General features: G+C 35.8%; 2 protein-coding genes across 3 annotated transcripts; one reads left to right on the forward strand and one right to left on the reverse strand.

Moving 5' to 3' along the window:
- Positions 1-3,042: 3,042 nt before the first annotated feature.
- LOC18042842 (GEM-like protein 1) lies at positions 3,043-6,586 on the reverse strand. The gene is made up of 4 exons (XM_006433812.2): positions 6,195-6,586; positions 5,987-6,088; positions 5,626-5,897; positions 3,043-3,669 (listed from the first exon to the last, which is right to left on the reverse strand). Exons 1-4 carry the CDS (start codon positions 6,460-6,462, stop codon positions 3,490-3,492), a joined length of 822 nt encoding a protein of 273 aa, XP_006433875.1. The 5' UTR covers positions 6,463-6,586; the 3' UTR covers positions 3,043-3,489.
- A 6,430-nt stretch (positions 6,587-13,016) lies between these two features.
- Positions 13,017-17,258, forward strand: LOC18042843 (transport inhibitor response 1-like protein). Of its 2 annotated transcripts, XR_002905249.1 has the most exons (4): positions 13,017-14,153; positions 14,436-14,940; positions 15,022-16,143; positions 16,586-17,258. XR_002905249.1 is itself a non-coding variant. In XM_006433814.2 (3 exons), the coding sequence occupies exons 1-3, from the start codon at positions 13,501-13,503 to the stop codon at positions 15,781-15,783; spliced, it is 1,920 nt and encodes a 639-aa protein (XP_006433877.1). In that variant the 5' UTR covers positions 13,017-13,500; the 3' UTR covers positions 15,784-17,258. The 2 variants fall into 2 exon arrangements, 1 of the variants encoding a protein (XP_006433877.1); XM_006433814.2 differs by having other exon boundaries at positions 15,022-17,258.
- The last annotated feature ends 5,969 nt before the right edge of the window (positions 17,259-23,227 follow it).

A 23,227-nucleotide genomic window follows, 5' to 3' on the forward strand; every position in this document is an offset into this window, starting at 1 on the left:
GCCAAAATGGAGTGCTGCATAACGACGAATTTGGTTAATTTTCTCTTTTTATTTCTTTGTTAGTTAATAAAATATCGCAAAACGAAGTTAAACATAAAATTAGAATCATGTGATGCCAGGAAGAAGACGAAGATGGAGGTCGAGAGAGTTCCAATGGGAAGAATCAAACGTGTTTAGCATGCAAAGGTTTATGAGTCTTGTGTGCACACACAACTGTCATCTTCTCCTTCTTTCTCTCCATCACACCGCCTTAGCCTTTTAGATTTGGCTTTTACACAAATAATAATAATTACTGGTTAAATTATATTTATGTATCAAAAATATATAATACTGTCTGATCTTTCTTTGTTGCTTCTGTCTCTTTCCCATTAATTTCGTTCAACTTCCGTCTTTTGTATAGTCTTGGAGCTTGCACTTACAGATGAATAATATAATAAATTAATTAATAAGCTCAAAGTCACCATCGATCCATATAGAAGCGATTAATGATATTGGACAAATGTTGACATATATATAGATCGATGATCGGTTGAGCAAAGAGGTGGTGAATGAATAATAATAATTATTAGTGTGTTATTAAATGAAATCAGTGAGCAAGCACTTGTATGGGAAAGGAATGAGACTCCATAATCTATATGACATACTGCCGTACATACTTACTCACACTGTATGTTGTTATTTTTTTTTTTTGGTTTTTACCACGAGGTATTCTGGGGATGACCCCAACTGTGGAAAGTACCTTTAAGCTCGTACCACAACCCAGACTAGAAATCCCCACTCGATCCGAGAGGCACAGGTTCTCCCAACAAAGGTGACTTTTCTGCGACTCGAACTGGGAGCAAACTCAGTCAAGCCACTTAAGGGGACTCCATTGCCAGTGGAGCACTTTATTGGTACACTGTATGTTGTTATATCATTACTTCATTCCTCATCATCCATCCTCCATTAATTGCATGCTATCTCTCTATCTCCTGAGTCGTCTCTGTAGTGTATGGTGTATATATGCTGCACTGATCTTCTATTATCTACAACAATAGCCTTTCATCTTATTATGTATGCGCCTCATGTTTCATCCTAGCTCCTCCCACCTCTTGTCTGTTTTCCTTTTAATTTGGATACTACCGCTGAACACATACGAAACGCAACGGCACGGCCAATGCCGTTTATATAATTAAACAGTTTAGTTTGTACGTTGCAGTCTTGCAGAAGATTAATGAACGAAATTGATTAAAATTCCCTTGGAAAGCCGACGGTCGTCACTGATTAAGCTTAAGTATTCGAAATTAGAGAGAGAGAGAGAGGAGACTGTGTGGGTAAGATATTCAACATGTGTGTGTGAGGTAGGATAATGGATTAATTGTCAGCACTCTTGAAGTTGAAGGTGTCGGAAAAATAATCAATAAGTCGGTCACTCTATTATCTCATATGTCGCTGCTGCTTTTATTCCGTTCCTGTTTAGAATTCGAGACATGTGATGATGTGGGGGCCTGGCAGAAAAATGGAACAATATACTATGATCATTATTAATGGGACTCACATTACACCCATGACATGTTGCCGGCCCGTAACTGTGACCCTGCGGTGTAGCTAGCTAGCTTCTAATTAATCAGCCCAGGAACAGTCAAGGCTTTGCTCTTGTTGGTGGTGGTGTAATGTTTGGGGTTGGGGGATTTGCCAAATGCAAATGGGGAGAGAGTCATTTTTGTGGTGGTGATTTTTCCTGCAGAGGTAGGGCTACAAGACTTGAGGGATGTAGAGGGTATGGTCGGGGAAATGAACAAGAACCTTTTGTTGGAGAAGCAAATGAGTATGACTTTTTTTTTTGGGGTAAAAACTGAAAACGCAGGGAGGCTGCATCACAATAAGTGCTTTCTTTATTTGGGCTGACAAATAAGTTAGGTGGATGGTTTTGTAAGTAAATCGAGTTGGCCCATGCTATGAATGAATTCTCAGTATTCAGTAGTCCTTTCTGACAATTTTTTTCGGGGGGGGACGGGGACTAGTGGTGGTCCCTCTTGTCTCGCCGGTCGACGTTTCCATTCGGGATGCAGACAGAGCCGGTTTTTCAGAAATCAGACTAGGCCAATCTTGGACCCTACTTGGGTAGAGGTTGGTCGACCTTTTCTTTGGACACTTTCTTGGGCCGGCCCATGTTTTTGTTAACACATTTCAGCAAGTCCGTTAACTGGGGCTGGGCTTTCACCTGATAATCTGATATGATATGATCATATCGCCGCATCCAAATAAAACCCATTGCAAAGGGCATTATTTGGAGAAATTTATTTAGTTAAAAAAAAAAAATACCTGATTTGAGCCAAACCGTGATAATTAACTTTGTTTATTTATTTTATTTAACCTGACAACCCAATTCCCTTCATGTGAGTAGGGTTCAAACTCCAAAAATTTTATTTTTAACATAAAAGATTTTACCATCTTAATTAAGTAGCAATCACTTGCAACATTCTACTTTTTTTTTTTAGAAAAAAAAATTATATGAGACTAATGTTCAAATTACACTTATATTACATGAGATTATTTACTGATATATTTACAGATAGACAATTTTTGAGACAAGAGCCCAAATTTTTACACCTTACTTAATATAACCAGGTTGTAGTAATTAGTAATTATTTTGGTATTAAAAAATGATAATTAGTTACTGCAGTCTATTATTCCAACTCAAATAATAATCATGAGAATTTTCATTTATTTTTATCGTATATAAGACTCTTTATATGCTCGTAATGCAATCACAAACGAAGACTAGTTTTATGGCTGTGGATTTTGATGGTGTGAGATTTGAAAAGGAATAAACGTCTTTTTTAAGTGGATTGAGTAAGCCCGCATTGAGATAATGGAGGAAGTTGGAGAACATGGTGCTTGGAAGCAACTACATTCCACCTGTGCACCAATTACTAAAAGCACAAAGGCAGGCTCAACAATGTCAAAATCTCAATTGATGCAGATTAACATGGAAAGCGTTTGTAACTCAGCACACAAAAATGCAAGACCAAAAGGAAAATGGACCCTGGACACTTGAGATTACTCGCAAAAGAAATAGCTGTAATCACATCATATATACAAGAAACTGCTAATTCTCACCAGGTACAAAGTTCAAGCCAACAAATCCCATCCAACATCAATAGGAATCACACGGTGACTTACAAATGAATGCAACATACATAATTTGTCTCAAATATTCAATAATTTACATATGATGGTTTGTCTACCTAGTAATACTAGCCACCACAAAAACCTATCCTAAGAAATGCATCCCGTAATGTGGCGTTATGATGTTGAGAACAAAATGTGATTTGAAAATTGTACAAAGTCACGATCCACTCCATGAATGCCATTTCACATGGCATCTCACTTGGGATACACTTTTTGGGATAAATTTTGCAATGACAAGCATTATTGTTTATCTACATTAACAATTGGTGAATGAGACTCTCCATGACATGGTCAAATGATTTGACCTCAAACGCATCATAAGCTACGAGGCCCCAATGCTCCCAGAAGATTTTTCACCGCACTATCATAATGCACAAAGCCCATGAACCAAAACTCATGGTTGTCAACAGAGATGACCTGGATATATTTCTCAGCTGGCTTGGCTTTGCTTGTTGAGGGATTGACTGCTTTCAGCTGACTCAATGGAATAACCACCTGTGTAAGAGAGAAAAAGAAATAACATGTCAATAACATTAAGGGTCTCTTGGGTATAACCTTTCGAATAGAGCTTTTTCACAGAGATCTACAAGTATAGCTTTTAACAGAATGTTTTTAGTTATTTGGCAGTCAATAAAAACGTTGACTAAAATTTGTAAAATTACTTCAAGAGACAAGTTTTTCAAAATTATTTTGTAAAAGAAATGAAATACAATTGTTGGGGGGGGGGGGGGGGGGGGGGGAAGTAAGTGTATTCTAGACAATTGGACACTTTAAAAAGGCTCTACAATCTCTACTACAAAAAGCCCAAAATTTGAGCATCAAAGCAAAATAGCTTTTTCAATCCTTAAAAGCTTTACTCCAGTTGCAACTAAATGACTTAAACAAAAAAAATTAACTAAAGAGAGCTTCTAACATTTAAAAAGCTCTTCTAGCTAGAGAGAAGCCACACCAAACAAACACTTAATAGAAAAAGAAAAAAAAAAAGAGGAAGGAAAGATGTGCATGTTCATGCACAATGAGAAAGAGTGGGAAGAATGTAACAAAACATGAGCTAGCAATCTTTGAAAGATATCTTAAAATGACTCATTCATCTTAAAGCAATTCTGGTAAGTTGTTGGTCATGCGAGTAAGCTCGAAGGGGGAAAAATGTGAGGCAGATTGACTTGCTAGCACAAGGCGTAGATTGGCAAAGACTTTAACAGTATAGAATGGTCTGTGAGACCAGTTCTTTCTATAAAAACATGATAATTCAACAAAACATGAAAAGCTATTGAACTGGCCTGCATCATTATGAAGCCGGGTATCACTCTATTGACTAACAAAGACTCAAATGTGGAAAACTGCTCCCACAGTTTTAAATGACCATAACAAGACTCCCGACCAAATATCAAAATATACTTTTTCTTTAAAATTTCCTTTTTTTTTGGCAAGTTTTGAACCAAATATCTGCCCAACTCCCACTACCTTAACAATTGACCCAAAGCTGAGGGAAAAATTTACTATCTTTTTAGGGCAACTAAATTAACTCCGCTCTGTACACACAAAGCTTAAGTAATGGCAAAGGTCGCCAGAATTTCTTTGGTGGAAAACCTAGTAGAAATCAGGGAAGTTCATAAATTTAGAAGCTGATGAAGATACTTGAATAAAAAAGAAAACTCTCTTTAAGCAGTGTAAATGAAAGTAAATAGCTTTGGGACCGTGAGTTATAGAAGCAGATACTATAGCCCTTAGATAAGCGTTTATTTATTTGACAAAAGTTCACATAATTGGTAAAGACTAACTTAGCATTTCTGAACTCAGGGTACTGCAACTAGGAATTAACATTCTCTATCAATGTAAATAGCTTCATAAAAATATAATCATGATTGCAAGCCAGATAACAAATTACAATAAGGAAAAAGGCACTAGCTGCTGATCACAACAATAGGGGGACAAAAACCAAAACACAAAAATTAAAAATTAAATAAATAAATAAAATAAAAACAAGAAGAATTTGTAAAATTCAATTGGGAACAGTAGTAGCTAATTAAAGAATAACTTGGCCCATACTTTCAATCATATCCGAAATATTAAGTCAAACCCAAATAAACATATCATCAACAAGAAATGCAATAAAATTGAACTTAAAATTTATAGAGGCACTAAAGACTGGAAATATCTAATGGGTCACCATTGAGTAAAAAATATCCTATATTTGATGTGATCTTTACGGGCACTTTCTTTGAGGACTTCTTGCTCACTTTTTAGTACATATGTGTCTTTTTTATATAAGTTTCTTTGATCACCATCAATTAAAAAAAAAAAAAAAAGAGAGACACTTAATAAAATGTACTTGTGGTATCTGCTTAAAATCAACTGCATGGACAAACAAAAAATAGAAGACTGTCACAAGAAACATAAGTGCTGTAGTATCTAACACTGACAGGCAGGTAACACTAAAAGTTATTATACCTTATAATAGCTCCATTGCGTCTGATCACCTACTTTGTAAGACAGAGGGTCATCACTACAAAATGCAAGCTTTGCAGTCGACAAATATAAAACTCCCACTACGGGACCGGCAGATGTAGATAGGTAGCATGCATAAGTCTTCAGGAGTTGTTCCTCAGGAACAGTGTCAAAACTTTGTCGAAAGATCTTCTCGTATCCACCTTCAGCGAGCACTTTTGTTCTCTGTGCAATTCTTCCCACGGCAGCATCAGCAAGACTAGGGCCAGTTTTCACTACAAAACAAAGATACAAAGGTTAGCGCATTGATAATTAGCAAACACGCCTAAAAAATTAAAATTAGAAGCAAATTAGAAATATTTACAGTGCTGCCACATATTGCCGGCGAGATCCTCAGCTCTCTTCGTAGCCTCCGCTGCCTTCTTCCCCCAATTTGACAACGCGCCCTTCACTGACTCCAGCTTATCTAATAATAATAATATCCCAACCAACCAATGATAATAAATAAATAAATCTCACTTTTTCTCTATTTATTATCTAAATTAGATAAATAATGAAAAACTGGAACATACTCTTTGAGGAGGATGGCTCAATCGGAGAGGGGGACACGTAGGGATTGGATTCTGCAGGCATGGTGGTGGCGGCACTCTCGTTGATAGGCGCTGGCCCCGTGGCCGTGGACACGTTCGACCAATTTTGAGGAGGTGGAGCGACGTCGTTTGGGTCAATCTTAGGGTAAGGAGCGTAGTCAGATGAGTGAGGTTCTTGCTGTTGCTGCATATGGTGGGTCTCTGAAGAAGCTTTGGTTTCAATTTGATGATCGGCTTGTTGCGGATTCATCCTTTTTTACTCTTTCTAAGTACAAATTTTCCGTCGAACGGAACTCGGACCGAAAATTTTGGGGGATTCTGAATATCTCGATTTGTATGCTTTTTGTTTTGTTTCGGGTTTTTAATTCGTTGCTGTCCGATTGAGCTCAAGTGGGGGGCTATAGGCACCCCGGTAACTTCCTTTTCAAGCCCCTCCTCTGTGAATGCTTATTTTGATTCCTACAGTGTCATTTTCTATTTTTTTTAATTTCTTCCATTCAACTCTAATTACAGTTTTTTGTTACACAAAATTTTGAATGAATAAATCATGTATGTTTAACTGAAAAAATTATGTATATTTGAATCAATTAGAGTTAAAAGTGGACTCAAATAACTAATCATCAATTTTTTTTAATAAAAAAAGAGAAAATAATAAGAAAGAAAATTTATTATTTAAATTTATACATGAAATTGAAAAATGGATTAGGAGATTGATAAGAATGAGAATTCATTAGTAGAATCGCAATGATTAGAATACAAAGTGTTTGTGAGAAAGTAAAATGTATGAAAAACCGTGGTATAGTTACGTAGGTGTCAAGAGTTAAGAGAGAAAATACGGGGGTTTGTTTAGATTTATTATGTCCTTTAATGCAATTGTGATACTGAGGGTTTTTTCAAGAATTGTGGAAGGTGGTCAATAATTCGAGTCAACCGTTTGTTCAAACATGAGGTTTCATGGCTCAATAATACTTCCCAGTCCACGAGGGCCCAGGTCTTACTTATTTGGGTTTGGTCTAGTTTGTTCTGATTTTGGGCTGTAATGGGTCAAACACATGCCAAGTGGGGCTTTCAACATCCCTCCAAATCCTTGTAACACCCCTTCTTTATTTATTTACCACAAATATCACAGTTTAATTTATAAGATACAAATCCATGTATCAAATTAATTATCTTCCCATAAATTTCACCTTAAAAAAGTACTTGTTTAAATTTTTTTTAATCAAGTACATACAAACCCTAAAATTTTAAAATATTTTATTCTTATTATCTAGTTTCTACTGTCATGATTCTAAACTCTTTTAACTTTTTCAAAAAAAAAAAATCAGCTTAAAATTTAAAATATAATTATACACTATGAAATGAGGTTAGTGTAAATTTTTTTTACAAAAATCGTTTAAGTGTTTAACTAAATTTCTATTCAAAACAAGAATTGAATTAATTTATTTTTGGATTATTTAGGTAATTTCAAATTTTAAGGGGTGCTAAAAGGCCTACTCATATACAAAACTTAGGATGTGAGCATATAATGTGCAATAACGTTAGTAATTCTAATAATCTGATCTGTAATGTGCGCGCATCAAATTAAAAATTGTCAATAACATACTTGTTAGAGCATCATGTTTCATTTTTACAATTTCGTAACAATGTTTTATGAGGGCCATACTATATAGTTATTTTTCAACCTTGTAAGTATAGTAGAAGTACTCTTTTGGACCAGTTTGCAGTTATGGTGACTAAGGAGACAAACTGTATAGATAAAATAAGCTATTAATTAAAAAAATAGTTTGATATTTGGTAAATTATATTGTTGTAGTTGCTTTAGATTTGAAAAGCAAAGTACATGCACTTGGTAAATTTTATTATGAATGTTCCGTTTTATTATATTATGACCAAAATAGATATAAATTTAAATTATATTTTACTTAAATATTAAAGTTTATATAAAAATAAGACAAAATTATCTTTTGTTAAAATATTAAGGTTATTGTGAGAACTTTAATAAAATGTTGTACCTTATTTAATAAGCTACATATAAAAAATAATCTCCTCCTTACTTTTAAAAGTTATTGTAAAAATTGAGAATCTTATAAAATAAGCACATTTTAAAGATTTTACTAAAACTTTTTGTAAAAACTTACTGAATAAACTATTTATAGCATTTTAATCTCAATCTAAAAAAGGGTCTTACTTCTACATTTGATATAATTTGACCAAAAATTTACAAATATTAAGATTATGTTAGACTTTTCAAAAACCTTTATTTTGAAAAAATAAATAATAACATTTTAAATTGTTTTAAAGGTGCTTAATAAAATTTAAAACCATCCAAAATTGTTTGATTTATGCAACAAATACGATGGTACTTTGACATTGTGGCCTATAATAGATAAATTAGATAAAAAAAACCTAAGAAGTCTATCCGTATACATATTCTTGAGAAGATTTTAAAAGCTAAAAAAAAGGAAAACGAAAGGTTACTTGCACCTAAGAATCCTTGAGTTATATTGTATATCATGTATAAATATACGGTAGCACAAGCATTAGCACATTTGAAAGCCATTGAGCATTGCGAGTATTAAGAAGTGGAGAGGGAGTGGGAGGTGGTCATTCTTGTAGGTTTAAGTGTACTTTTCAATCAATTTTAGATAAATCGAGTCAGCTACTCATTGAATTTAATGATCAATGCTTCTTAATCTCAGCTTTGAGGTCAACAGTTTAAGCATTTCTTTATGATTACGGGAGTGAAATTTATCATAATTAGAAGTAGCCTCCCCTCCCCAATTCTTTTATGAGGCAAATTTCTCAACTGGGTTTAAGATGAACCACATCAAAATATGTGTCAGCAAATTTTTTATTCTAATATTTGCAAAAAGTTGCATTGTGATGTGAAAAAAGAAAGTCTTGGACAGATCAAAATCAAACGAGCCAGACCCAGACACTGTTTATAGTGAGAAATAATTTGAACATTCAACTCAACATCTGGACAAAAATTTAAACAATTCGTGGAAGTTTCTTTCAATCTTTCCCCGTTTCCTGGACCTACACAGTGATGTTGCGTCACCCATTTGTCTGATTTTTGTGTAGCTCCTGTCTCTTACCACCATAGCTGGAAAAGCCTACCTATTCCCCATGAAATTATCACTTCAAAGCTTTTTTTTTTTTTTTTTTTTTTTTAATGCTTTCAACCTTTTTCCTCCACAACTTGGACCATACAACTGTTCAGGGAGCTTATTGCTTGGTGGAAATATATAAAAGAAATTACTCTTTTTTTCTCTTTCGTCGCTGTGACTACTTGGAATCAAAGGCTTTATAGAAACCTTCACAAATTTGTTGGCAAAGAATCATTTTGAAAAGCTACCACACTTGGGTTCTTTTTTTTTTTTTTTTTTGTTTTGTTCGAATCTACGCTGTCACGCTCTTGCTTCAATTACAATTCATATTGTTCACGTACATATGTATGGATACGTAAGAGAGAGAAAAAGAAGAAGGAGGTCTTCAAGTATAATTTTGATGGTGAAAAGTCATGGAATATATGTAATTAATATTTTTGTCAATGTAATGAACATATCATATCCTTGTGTTAGCTTTTGCTTTATCTTTTGATTTTTTTTTAAAAAATTAACTCACGTATTAATTGAAACTCGAATCGAGAGTTTGAAACTTAAAAAAACTGTTTAATTTTTGAAATTTATCTTTTTACTTTAGACCTAACAAATAACATTAAAAAAAGTCCCCTTTTACTATATAAATATTCGCCGTTGATTAATGTATCAAGATTTTTACATCAAGCATAAGCCTTCTTTCCTTAAGTGGGTTAAAAGGAAAAAAAAAAAGCGTACCCCGTCCCAAAGTTAAAAGTCAGAATCTTTTTCTTCTCTCTCTTTTTTGCAAATAATTTAACCTGTTAAAATAACGTATTTTTCAACCAAACGACATACCCTTAATTGTTTGTATTTACCATTTATACAAATTGTTCCATGAGCTAAAATTACGATATGATAACAGATAGGAAATTTTAAATGGCGGCTTATAACACATGGGTATTTATTGGAGATGTTTATTTAACCTGCCGAATTAACATGACTCGATTAATTTAAATATCAACATTATCTCACAAATACGATGTATCTCAAGTCAAATTATTACTCTAATCCAGCACATAAATGGACAACATGAACCAAATGTAATGTTGATTAATAAATAGCTTGAAGATTCTGCTTGAGCTGTCATGTTTTATGTATTGAATTTGAATCCATCCAAATTTCCAAGTCACCTGTAATTGTTCTAATTGTATAAAACATGGATCTTCAGACACGAAACAACTCGTTGTACAAAACACAGCCCATGTCTAAGGTGGCCCAGTTATGAGATGATTCTCACCATATCTACACACACACACACACACACACTCAGCATCATACCAAAAATGATTTTCACCGTAATCATAAGATGCCTCTTTCAAAATAATAATAATAAGATAACTTTTTACTGATGGTTGACTATCCGTATTCCGTACGTAGTTTATACCCTATTGAGGAAAACGTATTCATTAAACGTGTTTGGACGAGAGTAATATTAAGATGTTTGACCTTTTAAGATGTCTTTGTACTACACATTTATTTATTTAAAAAAAAAAAAAAACCTTTTGTATGGTTTATCTATGCTATTGCTTTTTTTTATTTATTTAAATAAATTTATCTGTTAAAGTTGTCATATTAATTATTGAAATATGACCCAATTTAAATGTCTAAAATTATTCTATCAACTTCATGTTTGAAGCATTGAGAAAATGTATGTCTAGATTACTAGGGAATAACAAATTTCTACACGACAATGTAAGATATACAATTTGTGTAGATTTTAAAAAAATGACCAAACAAGTGTGGGAGTTTTTTCTTATGTTAAATAATCAAACAAATTAAAATATTTTTTTTCTTCATTGAATTATAGAGAAATATTATCAAAAGAGAGAGAAATTGGGGGGGGGGGGGGGGGGAGGGGGTGGAGGGGAAGAGTTACAAGAGAACAAGGGCCAAAACATTAAGCAGAAGCCTAAGATACAAAACAGAACTTGAATATTTGCCTAGCATTATTGAATTTAAATAAATTCTACTTAAGAAGCGATAGAAGTTAATTTTGAGGGAGGAAAAAAAAAGGACAAATCATTAGCAATCAAAGATGGTCAACACTAAAGTCAATAGAAGGGAGGCAAAATTAACCACAAATAGCCATTAAGTCTGAATGTATAAATAGGCTTGATTTGGAGTGGAATTTCACAAAAGATAAAAAAGAGATGATTATGAGTATTATTTACAAAACAAGTAAAAATGACAAGATATGACATTTCTAAAGATTAGATCCAATAAAAGAAAAAAAAAAAAAATATATATATATATATATAACAAATGATGCAAACCTCAGCGAAATCTAAAGAAGGAGAGCGAAAGAGTTCAATTACATCCACTCTCTTTTAACCTTTTTTTTTTAATAACTTTTTTAACAATTATTAGCATTATCTAAATTTATTTTCTTTTTATGTTTTCTTCACTAACACCACAGGAAAGCGAGAGAGAAAGGGGGGGCTGCTGCACCCGGCTGCCGCTTCCTGCTGAGTTATTATGTACGTAAAGATTAAAGAGAACCAGTGGGAGTGATTCTCACGCGGATGTACGACGCGTGTATAAAATAATCCATCGAGTCCATTGACTGATTTCAACTGGCTTTCTCAGGTTTTGCCCAAAGTAGCCTCTTTCTCCTCCTGAAGCTTCAGTAACCAACAACTATTTACTTCCCTTTCATTGGTCCGTGCATTTTACTTTCCTTTCAACAGCGCAGAGACAAACGCAAGCCCCTCTCGGTTTGTGGATAAAACAAATTAACGACGGATATTTGCTAAAAGATCCACTATTTTAGATATATTTCAAATTCGACAAAAAATGTTGTCTGATTTAACATTGTCGCCCGTAACTTCAAAAATGGAATGGAATGTTATTGAAGCAGACAAGAAACGTGTTAGGCTTGCCATACCCATACCCTATGTTTGGTTTTACACGTGGCATGATGGCTTGAATACCAAATACAAGTTTCGTACAATTATATATATAACATTCCTAAACTAATTATAGATATTTGAAAAAAAAAAGAGTTTATATTTTATTGGTAAATTTTAAAAAAATAATAATAGACAAAAATATTTATATGAATAATATAATTAAACTAGTATATATATTTAAATGAGAAAACTTATTAGAAAATTGAGAATAAGCGTAAGAAGAAGGCATTGACATTGTTTGTTTTGAAGAAAATTGACTAAAGTCTCTATCTTCTAGATTTTCTTTTCTATGCAACAACTTTAGTTAGTAACGAAATTTAATGTAACGACTTTGAGAATTTTGATCCTAATAGGCTGTGATATTAAACTTTAAACATATTTTATTTATGCTATTATTACTAAAGGAATATCTACTTTATGACTTAAGCATTGAATTTTTTTTTCATAAAAACTTTGACAACTCTTATTATTTATGTGCTATAAGTTTTGTGAGATCAATATCTATCTCTATTAATTATAGGCAGTCTTATCAAGTACATATTTTAAAATCAAGTGTACGTCTGTATTTATTAGAAAAAGGGTCTTGCAAATAAGTGAGTAGCTAAAATACGAAAAGAGTCAATTAACTCAATGTGAACAATACAATGTCAACTGCTTCGGTCTATAAATTCAAGTATACAACTAGATTTAGGCGTCAATAAGGTCAAACAATGTTCTGGTGTAAATTTAAGAATCTTTTAAGGGGTATCTACAAATAACACATACCGAAGGGGGGGGGGGCATTATGATTCTTTCCAGTTTCAATTATGTAATTTTTTTAAAAAGAAAAATGAAAAGCAGAATAAAAAAAGACAAAAGCTCGCAAAAGGGCAAACCCCAAATAATGGAGGAGAAGTGTGGAGAGCCATTGGATATTGCAGTGCAGCAGCAGCAACAACAGCAGCAGCAGCAGCGGATGAAAGAGAAATAAAAGAAATTGGCTAATGGAGGATCCCAATGCTCACTATTTACAATCACTCACACAGTCCCCCCTCTCATTTTTTCTCTTTCCTCTAAATCCCTAAATTCACTTACTTTCAGCTACCTCTTTCTCTCTCTCTCTCTATCTCTCTCTGATGATCTATCTATTTATTCAATCCTAAATCTTCGCCACCAATTTTTTTTTTTTTTGGGGGAAAATCCGACATCGATTACAAACAGTAAAAGGAGCCCTTTTTAAATTTAATCGCACATCTCATGCGGCAGGATCTTACCGTACAACAAATGTCCGAAGACGACGACCGATCTCCGCCGTTGGATCTCCGCTGTGGTGCCGCTCCTTCTATCAACAAAGCTCGTAATTGCTCCGGAGAAGCTGTTTCCGGGTCCGGATCCTCAACTTCATCGTCCATACCCGCGTCTGTACCCGTTACCGTTACCGAGTACCAGTCCCAGTATCCGGACCAAGTCCTTGAGATCGTTCTCGAAAACGTGCTTCAATTCTTAACCTCTCGCCGCGACCGGAACGCCGCCTCATTGGTGTGCAAGTCATGGTGGCGTGCGGAGGCCCTCACTCGATCCGAGCTCTTCATCGGAAACTGCTACGCGGTCTCGCCGGACCGGGCCAGGGGCCGGTTCAGGCGGGTTCGGTCAGTGGTGTTGAAAGGGAAGCCGAGGTTTGCTGACTTTAATCTGATGCCCCCTGACTGGGGGGCCCACTTCGGGCCGTGGGTATGCGTATTGGCTAATGCTTATCCGTGGCTTGAAAAGGTTTACCTGAAGCGCATGTCCATCACGGATGATGATCTGGCGCTGCTCGCCGAGTCATTTTCGGGGTTTAAGGAGCTGACGCTTGTTTGCTGTGAAGGGTTTGGAACCTGTGGACTTGCTTTCATTGCCAGCAAGTGCAGGTAGATTTATCTTTTTCCCCCCAAAATTTTAACATTTAGTATTTGAGATTGAATCGCTTGCTGAAGCTTTTTGTTTGATCTTGGAAGAAATGTTTAGATCTGTTATTGTTATTGGTTTAGCGAAAGTTAAGTTTGCTGTTTTTTTTTTTGCGACTGTATATGAAGTAATGTTGTACTGGAGTACAAAGCATATGAATCTAAGTAGTGGTTTGAATTTATATTAGGAGAAAATAGAAACGCGGTGAAGCATATAAATATTTGATTGATATTTTTATGTTTCAGGCAACTGAGAGTGCTTGATCTGATTGAAACGGAGGTCACTGATGATGAGGTAGATTGGATATCTCTTTTCCCTGAGGGTGAAACTTGTCTGGAATCATTGATTTTCGATTGTGTAGACTGTGCAATAAATTTTGAGGCCTTGGAGAAACTGGTGGCAAGGTCTCCTTTTCTGAGGAAACTTAGATTGAACCGTCATGTTTCAATTCGGCAGTTGTACCGCCTGATGGTTAGAGCTCCCCAGCTTACACATCTCGGCACAGGGAAATACGGTCCATCAGAGGTTGCTCAGAGACAGGGTGATACTGAACCGGATTATATAGCTGCTTTTGCCGCTTGCAAATCCTTAGTTTGTCTGTCTGGTTTCAGGGAAATCACTCCTGATTATTTGTCTGCAATTTATCCAGTTTGCGCTAATCTAACTTCACTGAATTTCAGTTATGCCACTATCACTGCTGACCAACTCAAACCAGTCATATGCAACTGTCACAAACTTCAAAATTTTTGGGTAGGTGTCCCTTGTGTTATTGATTATCAATGTTTTGAAGAAATATGGGTTTTGAAGCTTATCTTGGCTGTCATTATGCAGGCCCTCGATTCAATATGTGATGAAGGACTTCAGGCCGTGGCTGCAACGTGCAAAGAACTTCGTGAACTTCGGGTTTTTCCTATGAATGCTCAAGAGGATGTTGAGGGCCCTGTCTCTGAAGTGGGTCTCCAAGCAATTTCCGAGGGTTGTAGGAAGCTGCAATCTATTTTATATTTCTGTCAACGGATGACAAATGCAGCTGTTATAGCAATGTCTAGTAACTGTCTGGAACTTGAGGTCTTTCGGCTATGTATAATGGGGCGACATAGGCCTGATCATGCTACTGGAGAACCTATGGATGAAGGATTTGGAGCCATTGTCAGGAACTGTAGGAAGCTCACCAGGCTTGCTGTTTCTGGTTTATTAACTGATAGAGCTTTCGGTTATATTGGCAAATATGGGAAATTGATCAGGACCCTTTCAGTTGCTTTTGCTGGAGACAGTGATATGGGTCTGAAATATGTGCTTGAGGGATGCCCCAAGTTACAGAAGCTTGAGATTAGAGATAGCCCATTCGGTGATGCTGCTTTACGTTCTGGCTTACACCACTACTACAACATGAGGTTCCTGTGGATGTCTTCTTGTAGATTGACTCGCCAAGGTTGCCAGGAGATTGCTCAAGCAATGCCCCGCCTGGTTGTGGAAGTGATTAGGTCTGACGATGAGGAGGAAACAGATAATTATGTTGAGACATTATACATGTATCGGTCTCTTGAAGGACCAAGGCATGATGCTCCAAAATTTGTAACTATCTTAAGGTGAAACCATAATTTGGTTATGCTCTTGTAGGCATTTGCTATGGAGAACCAAAGTAGTTTCAGCTGTTCTTCTGGTGGCTGTTGATGAAGTTACAGGTTATTTTTTGTTAGAAATTGATTACAGTGGGTGCCTTTTATATAAGCCCGCAAGAAGGTCCTCTGCGTAGTTGTTGAACAATTACAATGATAAGAGTACCGAACTTCTATTGTTATGGACTGTTGCTATGCAATTAAAGGAGAAGCAATGCTAAGGACCACACTTATTCTTTGCTAGGGTTATTTCAATGAAGCTGGGAGGACCGAGGCTAATGAGCAAGATGGATGTCTTTGTTAATGTACTGGCCCGTGGAATATTGTTCTAGCGGTACGCATCTAGATTTCATGTTACCTTTTGTTTTCATGTTCATTTTATCATAAGAGAAGGGTCTGCCAGAGAAGGGAGGGGTTTGTTGTCCAACAATCCAACATCAAGAGTTGATTGAACATCCATGTTTTGCACTTGGATCACATGGGAATGGAGCTTGAAGAATTGGACGGGAGATATTTAAAGGTGAATCGATGAACAATTTTTTCATGCCACCTGCTGAGAATCAGAAAGGAGAAAAGCTAGCGTCCAGTGTTGGGAGACTTGGGTCGCTCATTGTGAATCGATTTTAGTTTAGATTAAACTGTAGCCGGTGGAAACTAAATGCCCTAGTCTGATACAACTCTCTCTTCTTTTCTCTTCTTTCCATGTGTTTGTTTTTGTTTTCAGATGTGTTGGTGTAGTACCTGACTGTTTAATTTATTGTTGTTGTTGTTGTTAGCAATTTGAGATGGGGAAATAAATGTCAAATCTCGATTGACAGTGATGAGGTCCATTAATTATGCGTCGAAAGTGGTGTTGTACTACTACACAGACAGATCCAGGAACCCTTTCCCCGTCCCTCGCCACGTGGGGTTTCTCTTCAATGGAAATCCTAGTTCTCAAAGGGATGATGGATGGTCCTGATCATTTTGTGTGTCCTGCGTATTGTACTCTCTGCTTCATAGAATTATAAAACCAAAGCTCATGCTCGTTCAGATCAAGTTCGCGGAACCATCTGATGTGTGTCAAAAGTGGGGTCGGGGTGGTGCCAAAATCTAGCAGATATTATGGTATTATGTGAAATGAGTCGATGAATCGTGCGGAGTTGCTCTCTGTGCATGCTCTGACTTAATACTTGTATCGTATGGATGGATATCTACTTGCCAAAAGTTGAAGGTGGGACCATTTAAATTTCGATGATTTGTCACACCCCTGCGTTTGCGTTATAAAGCAGCCAAGTGAAGTGCACCAGTCTCTCTCTTATAATTAGGAGGATAGAAATCTATCCGCCCTCTTTGTTGCTATTCTTTCTGGCAGGATTGAAAAAGCAAAGCTTATCATCGAAGTGGGATCTGACTGTACAATTACAATTGAATATAGTGATTATCATGGGAAGCAAAGCTTGGTTTTTCTTTCTTGTCTTATCCATTTTTAGTCCTAGCCAAGCAAGTGGCCCAAAATGGCCATAATACTAATTAATGCCCCCCATATGGTTTCTTCTATCCTTTGCTCGTTCAAGTTTTGTGAACAGTGATAAAACTGTGGAGTAATGTGATAACATCACTACACAAGGTCAGTATTGTTGCTTATTATAACGTAAGCAAGTAATACAGAGCCCACAGTGAATTAAAAAAAAAAAGAAAAAGAAAGGCAAAGGGTGAGAAAGCTACAGTGATTTCAGCTGCTTATCCATTTTGCTTGCGGTTAGTGTGGGGTGACCAATTGCCAATACCCACACAATGGTGAATGGGAGCCTCTGCTTTTTGATTCTATCTTTAGAGTTTGCCTTTTGTTTTTCTTTTTCGGCAACCCATCCTTGTCCTCGAGAAAAAAAATAAAAGTGAAAAAGAAACAAACTGATAATGACCCAACACAACACAGGAGCAAGGGTTGAGAAATCTTAGCCTTTGAAGACGTGAAATTGCCCCTCTTGATGGACTTATCTTACCTACTGCCTCTGGACATGTCATATCTATCCATCATTTGATGGAGAGACTCTCATTTAATTGAACGGTCCTGATTGATTGTGAACAAACAAGAACATCAGCCCAAAGTTTGATTACCACCTTCTTAGCACATGCATTAGAATCATACTGTTCCTAAAGCAACAGAACTTTGAATAAATACAATAAATAAATAAACAAATTGCCATACAAAAGTTAAGCTGCTTTGAGGCTGATTGGTGGACACCCATCTCAAAAGGAGAGGGCCCCACCATTAGATAAATGACTATGTGGGCCACGTGTACGGTATGAGAGGTGGGATACATTAATGCCTTTTTATCAAATTTAAAAACGTTATCAAACTCATATAATCATGCATTTAATTATAATATCATTTGTTGATAAAAAAAAATTAGTGGATCGCCAGAGACAGAGCAGCAGCTAACGTACAAGTAACAAGCGACGAAGTCTAAGTGGGGTGGTCTGGTGGCAAAATGGAAAAAAAGTAAAAAGAAAAGAAAAAGCGTCGGCGAAGCAAGCTATCAGGGAGGGGGCAAAAAAAAAATTAAATTTTAGATCTGTTTGACATTGATCAATTGTATTTTATAAGTTATAATTATTGTTAAAAAAAATTATAATTATAAAATAAAAATAAATAATATATACTAAATATAATAATTAAATAATAATTTTAATAAAAATATAATTTTTTTTATTATACAAATATAAAGTTAAATCAATTTAATTTTATATTACAACAAGTAGTGTTTATTAAATATATTATTATTGTAGTTTAAAAATTATAATTGATCAATTTCAATCTTAAATAAGACATTCAACACACACACACACACACAAAAACAACAAAAAAAAAGTTGTTTTGGACCTTTGGGTTGGGGGAGGGGGGGTTGGTTTTGCATTGCTTAATTGCTTTCGTCTGTTAAGCACGTTCAGAGGTGAACTAAGCACGAGGTCAACCACTAAAGTGTGTTCTTTCCTCCTCTGGCATTCTCAAGCTCAACCACTTAATTTAAATTTTGCCCCATATGCTTAGCTGCTTCTTATTATTATTATTATTATTATTATTATTATAAATTGAACCACCCTTTTTCCCAGCGCTAATTCCAGGATTGATTTTGCTTTTTCGCGAATGAAAACCTGTCGTGTTTTATTTGGAAAATTTTAGCCAACTTAACATGCAGACAAAATGAAACTTCATTCTGTGTAATAAGAAACTCGCTAAGACGGTAGTAATAATAAATATACGAGCAACCTCAATCATAAAACTTACGTTAATAAACCTCGCAGATTCATGATACGGCTGGCAATTAACTTAACAAAAAGGGGTTTGGTAGAACTGACTTAGATATTGTGGGAGAATTTACTTAAAAAGAGTTAGGCTTTGGCTTTTCACGAGTACCAACGAGCTAACTGGCGGGCCAAACATGGCTTGGCTTGCTAAGAGGTTCTATGTGTATCATCCGATCACGGGCTAATCTATTGAGGGACTTGTGGGGATAACAATCGCATACAAACAAAAAGCAAATGGTTTTGACACAGTCCCTTACATGACTTGGATGACATGTGACGTTTCTGTACTATTATTAGATATTTTAGTCACTGGGTGCTCAAATTTATCAGGAAAATACATGTGACTCTCACTCTCACTGCTTGCACCATTTGGGTAATTGATTGTCGAATACCAAAGTGAAAGCTATCTCCTTGTTTGCATACATATTGAATTAAGATCTATTTCTGTATGAATTATGATGTGAGTCAAAGTTGTTTCTTTTCGACGAGTGAAGCACAAAGTCATTCATTCTTGCAAACATCTAAATGTCAAACTAAGAATGGTTCGTGGCATGCATATATATTATTGTTTTGGTAAAATCAAATGTCAAAAGTAGACAAAAGGTTAATTCATAATATGGTTCTTTATTAAAATTAATGATTATGAGTATTCCATTTCTCTAGTAGGCTCAATTACTACTAGGTTACAGCCCGCCCACCTTTCTCCCCCAGCCAACAAAAGGAGCACAAATGAAGTATGGCTGAGAAGCTAATTCTCAGGAAAAAAGTTATTCCAAAACAATGATCGCTAGTTGGTAAAAGTTTTGAAAGTGCAAAGATGGAATCTGGGTTCGGTTCGAGAAAATCTGAGAAGATATTCTGAGCCCGCCCTTGGCGAGTCAATATTGTTCTAATGATCTTTTATTAAAAAACAAAAAAAACAAAATAATGACAATACGCTGTCTGCATACAGATACAAACACATCTCGCTTAAGCCAAATCCAAATGTCAGGACCATCTACTACAAACTGACTTTAATCCGCAATCCTCTCAATCTAATTCACTGGTCACTAAAGTTTCTTAATAGTTGGGCATTCTAAAGAGTAAAGAACACGACTTTTTGCAAATGGGTGCAAGAAAAAGAGGACTTACTGCTCATCATTTTGTTCGGAAAACCCTGATACTAGCTTATAAATGTCAAATCTACGAACTAATCCCACTTCCTCGCCAAGAGACCAATCAAATCAAAACTACAAGTCATCATTGGATATTTAGTTGATTATTATTTTAAGCTCATTAAAACACATCAAATTACACAAAGTCAAGAGGCAAGTAAGTACCGGATCTACTTTTTATCACAAACACTGTTTCCATAATCACGCAGGACTCTGCGTGCCATTTTCACAATCGTGTCCTTCATTTTCATACGCTGGTTGAGGGGCTGAAGCTCAGGGGAAACGTCTTGAGGGGTGCTTTGACAATATTCCAATGAGCCGTCATCTATACAGTAAACGAAGACCTGAGACTGACTTAATCTCAGAATTTCATCTCAATGATGAGTAACTGAGAGCCTTGTGACTCCCGGTGCATTGCACCTCTTCTATTAGATTCTTACATGCAATTGGGCACATTATCCGCCGTTAAGTCCCAATAATCCAAAGAAAGATCTATCGAAATCGATTTATGATTTATCTAACAAAGCTAAATGAAGGCAGATTCCCATTTTCGCCATATGGGAGAATTTGCAACAAAAGGACGCAATGAGTCTGTTAGTTGTTTTCGCAGGATATATTCACCACCAAAATTGTCAAAAGTTGTTAAAAACTTGGCCTCACTACATATGATACAAGTGACTGATGGGATGGAAGATTCTTCTTCTTTTCAATAATTCTGACCTGAGAGCTAAATTCTTCATCTACGACGTTAAAAGTGGGGGAAATGATGTGCATAAAACAACAACATTCTCAAAGAAATATTTTTCCAACGAACAACAACAATCTTCAACTTGGTCAGGCCGTGGCCACTTGTTTCGCAAATCAATCGGCAACCAGGCCAACCTCAATTATTATTATTATTATTATTATTTTAATCAAATTGGCTATTCAAGAGTGATACTAGTCTCTCAGTCATTTGGTCTTCCGAGGGAATCCCTACTTAATCACTGTTTGACGGATATTAAAACCTCAGGCTCCAAGGGTCATTAACCTTTTAGATGCCCTACATTGACTTGAAAAGAGAGTAGGGGAATCTTCTAATCATTTCTCCTTTAGAACTAAAAATATTTTCCTCACCTCAAGTACTTCGATCATTTTGAGTGATTTTGTAACGAGCACGGTGTCTTTGAATTCCACCACAAACCCCTGAGATCTTTGATATTCCCACTCATTGAAAATAAAGTGGTTGGATCACTTTGCACTATCTTGGCCTTTCGACCCACCCGCCCCCCCCCAAAAAAAAAAGGAGAAAGGAAGACAGTCTCAGCGTTTAGATTGGGGTGGTCAAAAGAACCTTGAAAAAGAAAGGGTTAATTTTGTCCTGCCCCCAACTGTTTCAACATTTTTCGCCACACACCCATATGTTTCGAAAATACTCACTCCACACCCAATTCCGTTAATTTGACCGTTATGTTTAACGGAGCTATTTGAAATTTAAGTAAATGTCCAAAATACCCCTTATCTTGAATTAGAGAAAAATAAAATGAGATAAAATATTAATTTAATAATTAATGTTTACATTAAAAAAATTTATTTAAAGGTAATTAATAATAATTTCATCAATTAAATTATCAAATAAATTTAATTTATCATCATCAAATAATATTTAGGATATGAATTTCCAAATTTGCCCTTTGACCGTTAGAATAAACGGTCAAATTAACGGAATTGGGTGTGGAGTGAGTATTTTCGAAACATATGGGTGTGTGGTGAAATATGTTGAAACAGTTGGGTGCAGGACAAAATTATCCCAAAAAGAAACTCACTGATTTTCTTTCATGGTGGTGGGGCCCAGTTTGGTCAGGATCGACATCAATATGACCCAACTAAAAAGCATCCATTAAACTAACACAAGCTCTACCAATTACCAGGTACACGGATTTGATGAAAGATGAAGAAGTATAACAGAACTCCAGAAGGCTTCATCTAACTTTTTTTTTTTTTAAAAAAAAATGATAAATACCAGACAGGCTACACCCTACAGGCAATTAGACATTGCAGAATTACACAAACTGATTTTGGCGATGCCAAAAATCCTTAATAATGAAAACGGCATTCATTTGTAGTTATCAAATGTAGACACTCACTTCAGTCTAAATCATGAAATTGGGATGTAACAAGGAAAGTTGAGATCCACTAATAAAGTGACTTGCCATCATACCATCAAGCCAAAGAATCCATTGTGGCAACTGCTCTAAAGCCCACACAAAAAGGGTACGTGGGTTGAATGGATAGGCAGCCAATACAATTTCTGGTCAAAACCTTTATCAACAGCAATCTTGAAAGTCTGTAATCTTGTATGTAGGGTCTTCACTGTACAAAACTCATACCATCATCAGGACTCTCTTTATTGGTTGGGGGGTTTTATTGATTGAAGCTTCGAACTTCCAACATAGCAAAACTTTCATAAGCAAAACTAAAAATTTGCTATCCTGTGGAAAACTTAAAGATTAAGTGGGAAACCAAAGAAGAAACTAGCTTAAAAAATGGAAAGGCCAGTGTTCGCCAGTTAAGTTACATACAAACGGCAACAATATCCTTTCAACAGAAATTTTCATAGATGATGTCCTGTCAACATATAGGGATTTATTACTGTTAAGAGTCTGAATGCTAAGATAGCATTACATATTACAACAACAATAGTACCGAATCTCTTAGTAGTAATAATAAGTAGCGACAGTTCCAGACAAGGGATAATGGTATCACAGTTCGTTTCCGTTATTCCAGAGAGTAATTGCCAGTTGAATATATCTTAATAACCAGTCTTGTACATATGTTAAATAATGAAACAATTGTATGGGACTTTAAAACACTTTGGAGTTGGGGGGGGGGGGGGGGGGGGCCCCCCGGGGGGGGGGAAACCCCTTTTTCCCCCCCATTTTGGGGGGTTGGGGGAAAAAAATTTTTTTCTTTTACCCAAAAATTTTCCCCCAA

Source organism: Citrus clementina, unplaced genomic scaffold (genome assembly GCF_000493195.1).
Source record: "Citrus clementina cultivar Clemenules unplaced genomic scaffold, Citrus_clementina_v1.0 scaffold_5, whole genome shotgun sequence".
Classification (NCBI taxonomy): domain Eukaryota; kingdom Viridiplantae; phylum Streptophyta; class Magnoliopsida; order Sapindales; family Rutaceae; genus Citrus; species Citrus x clementina.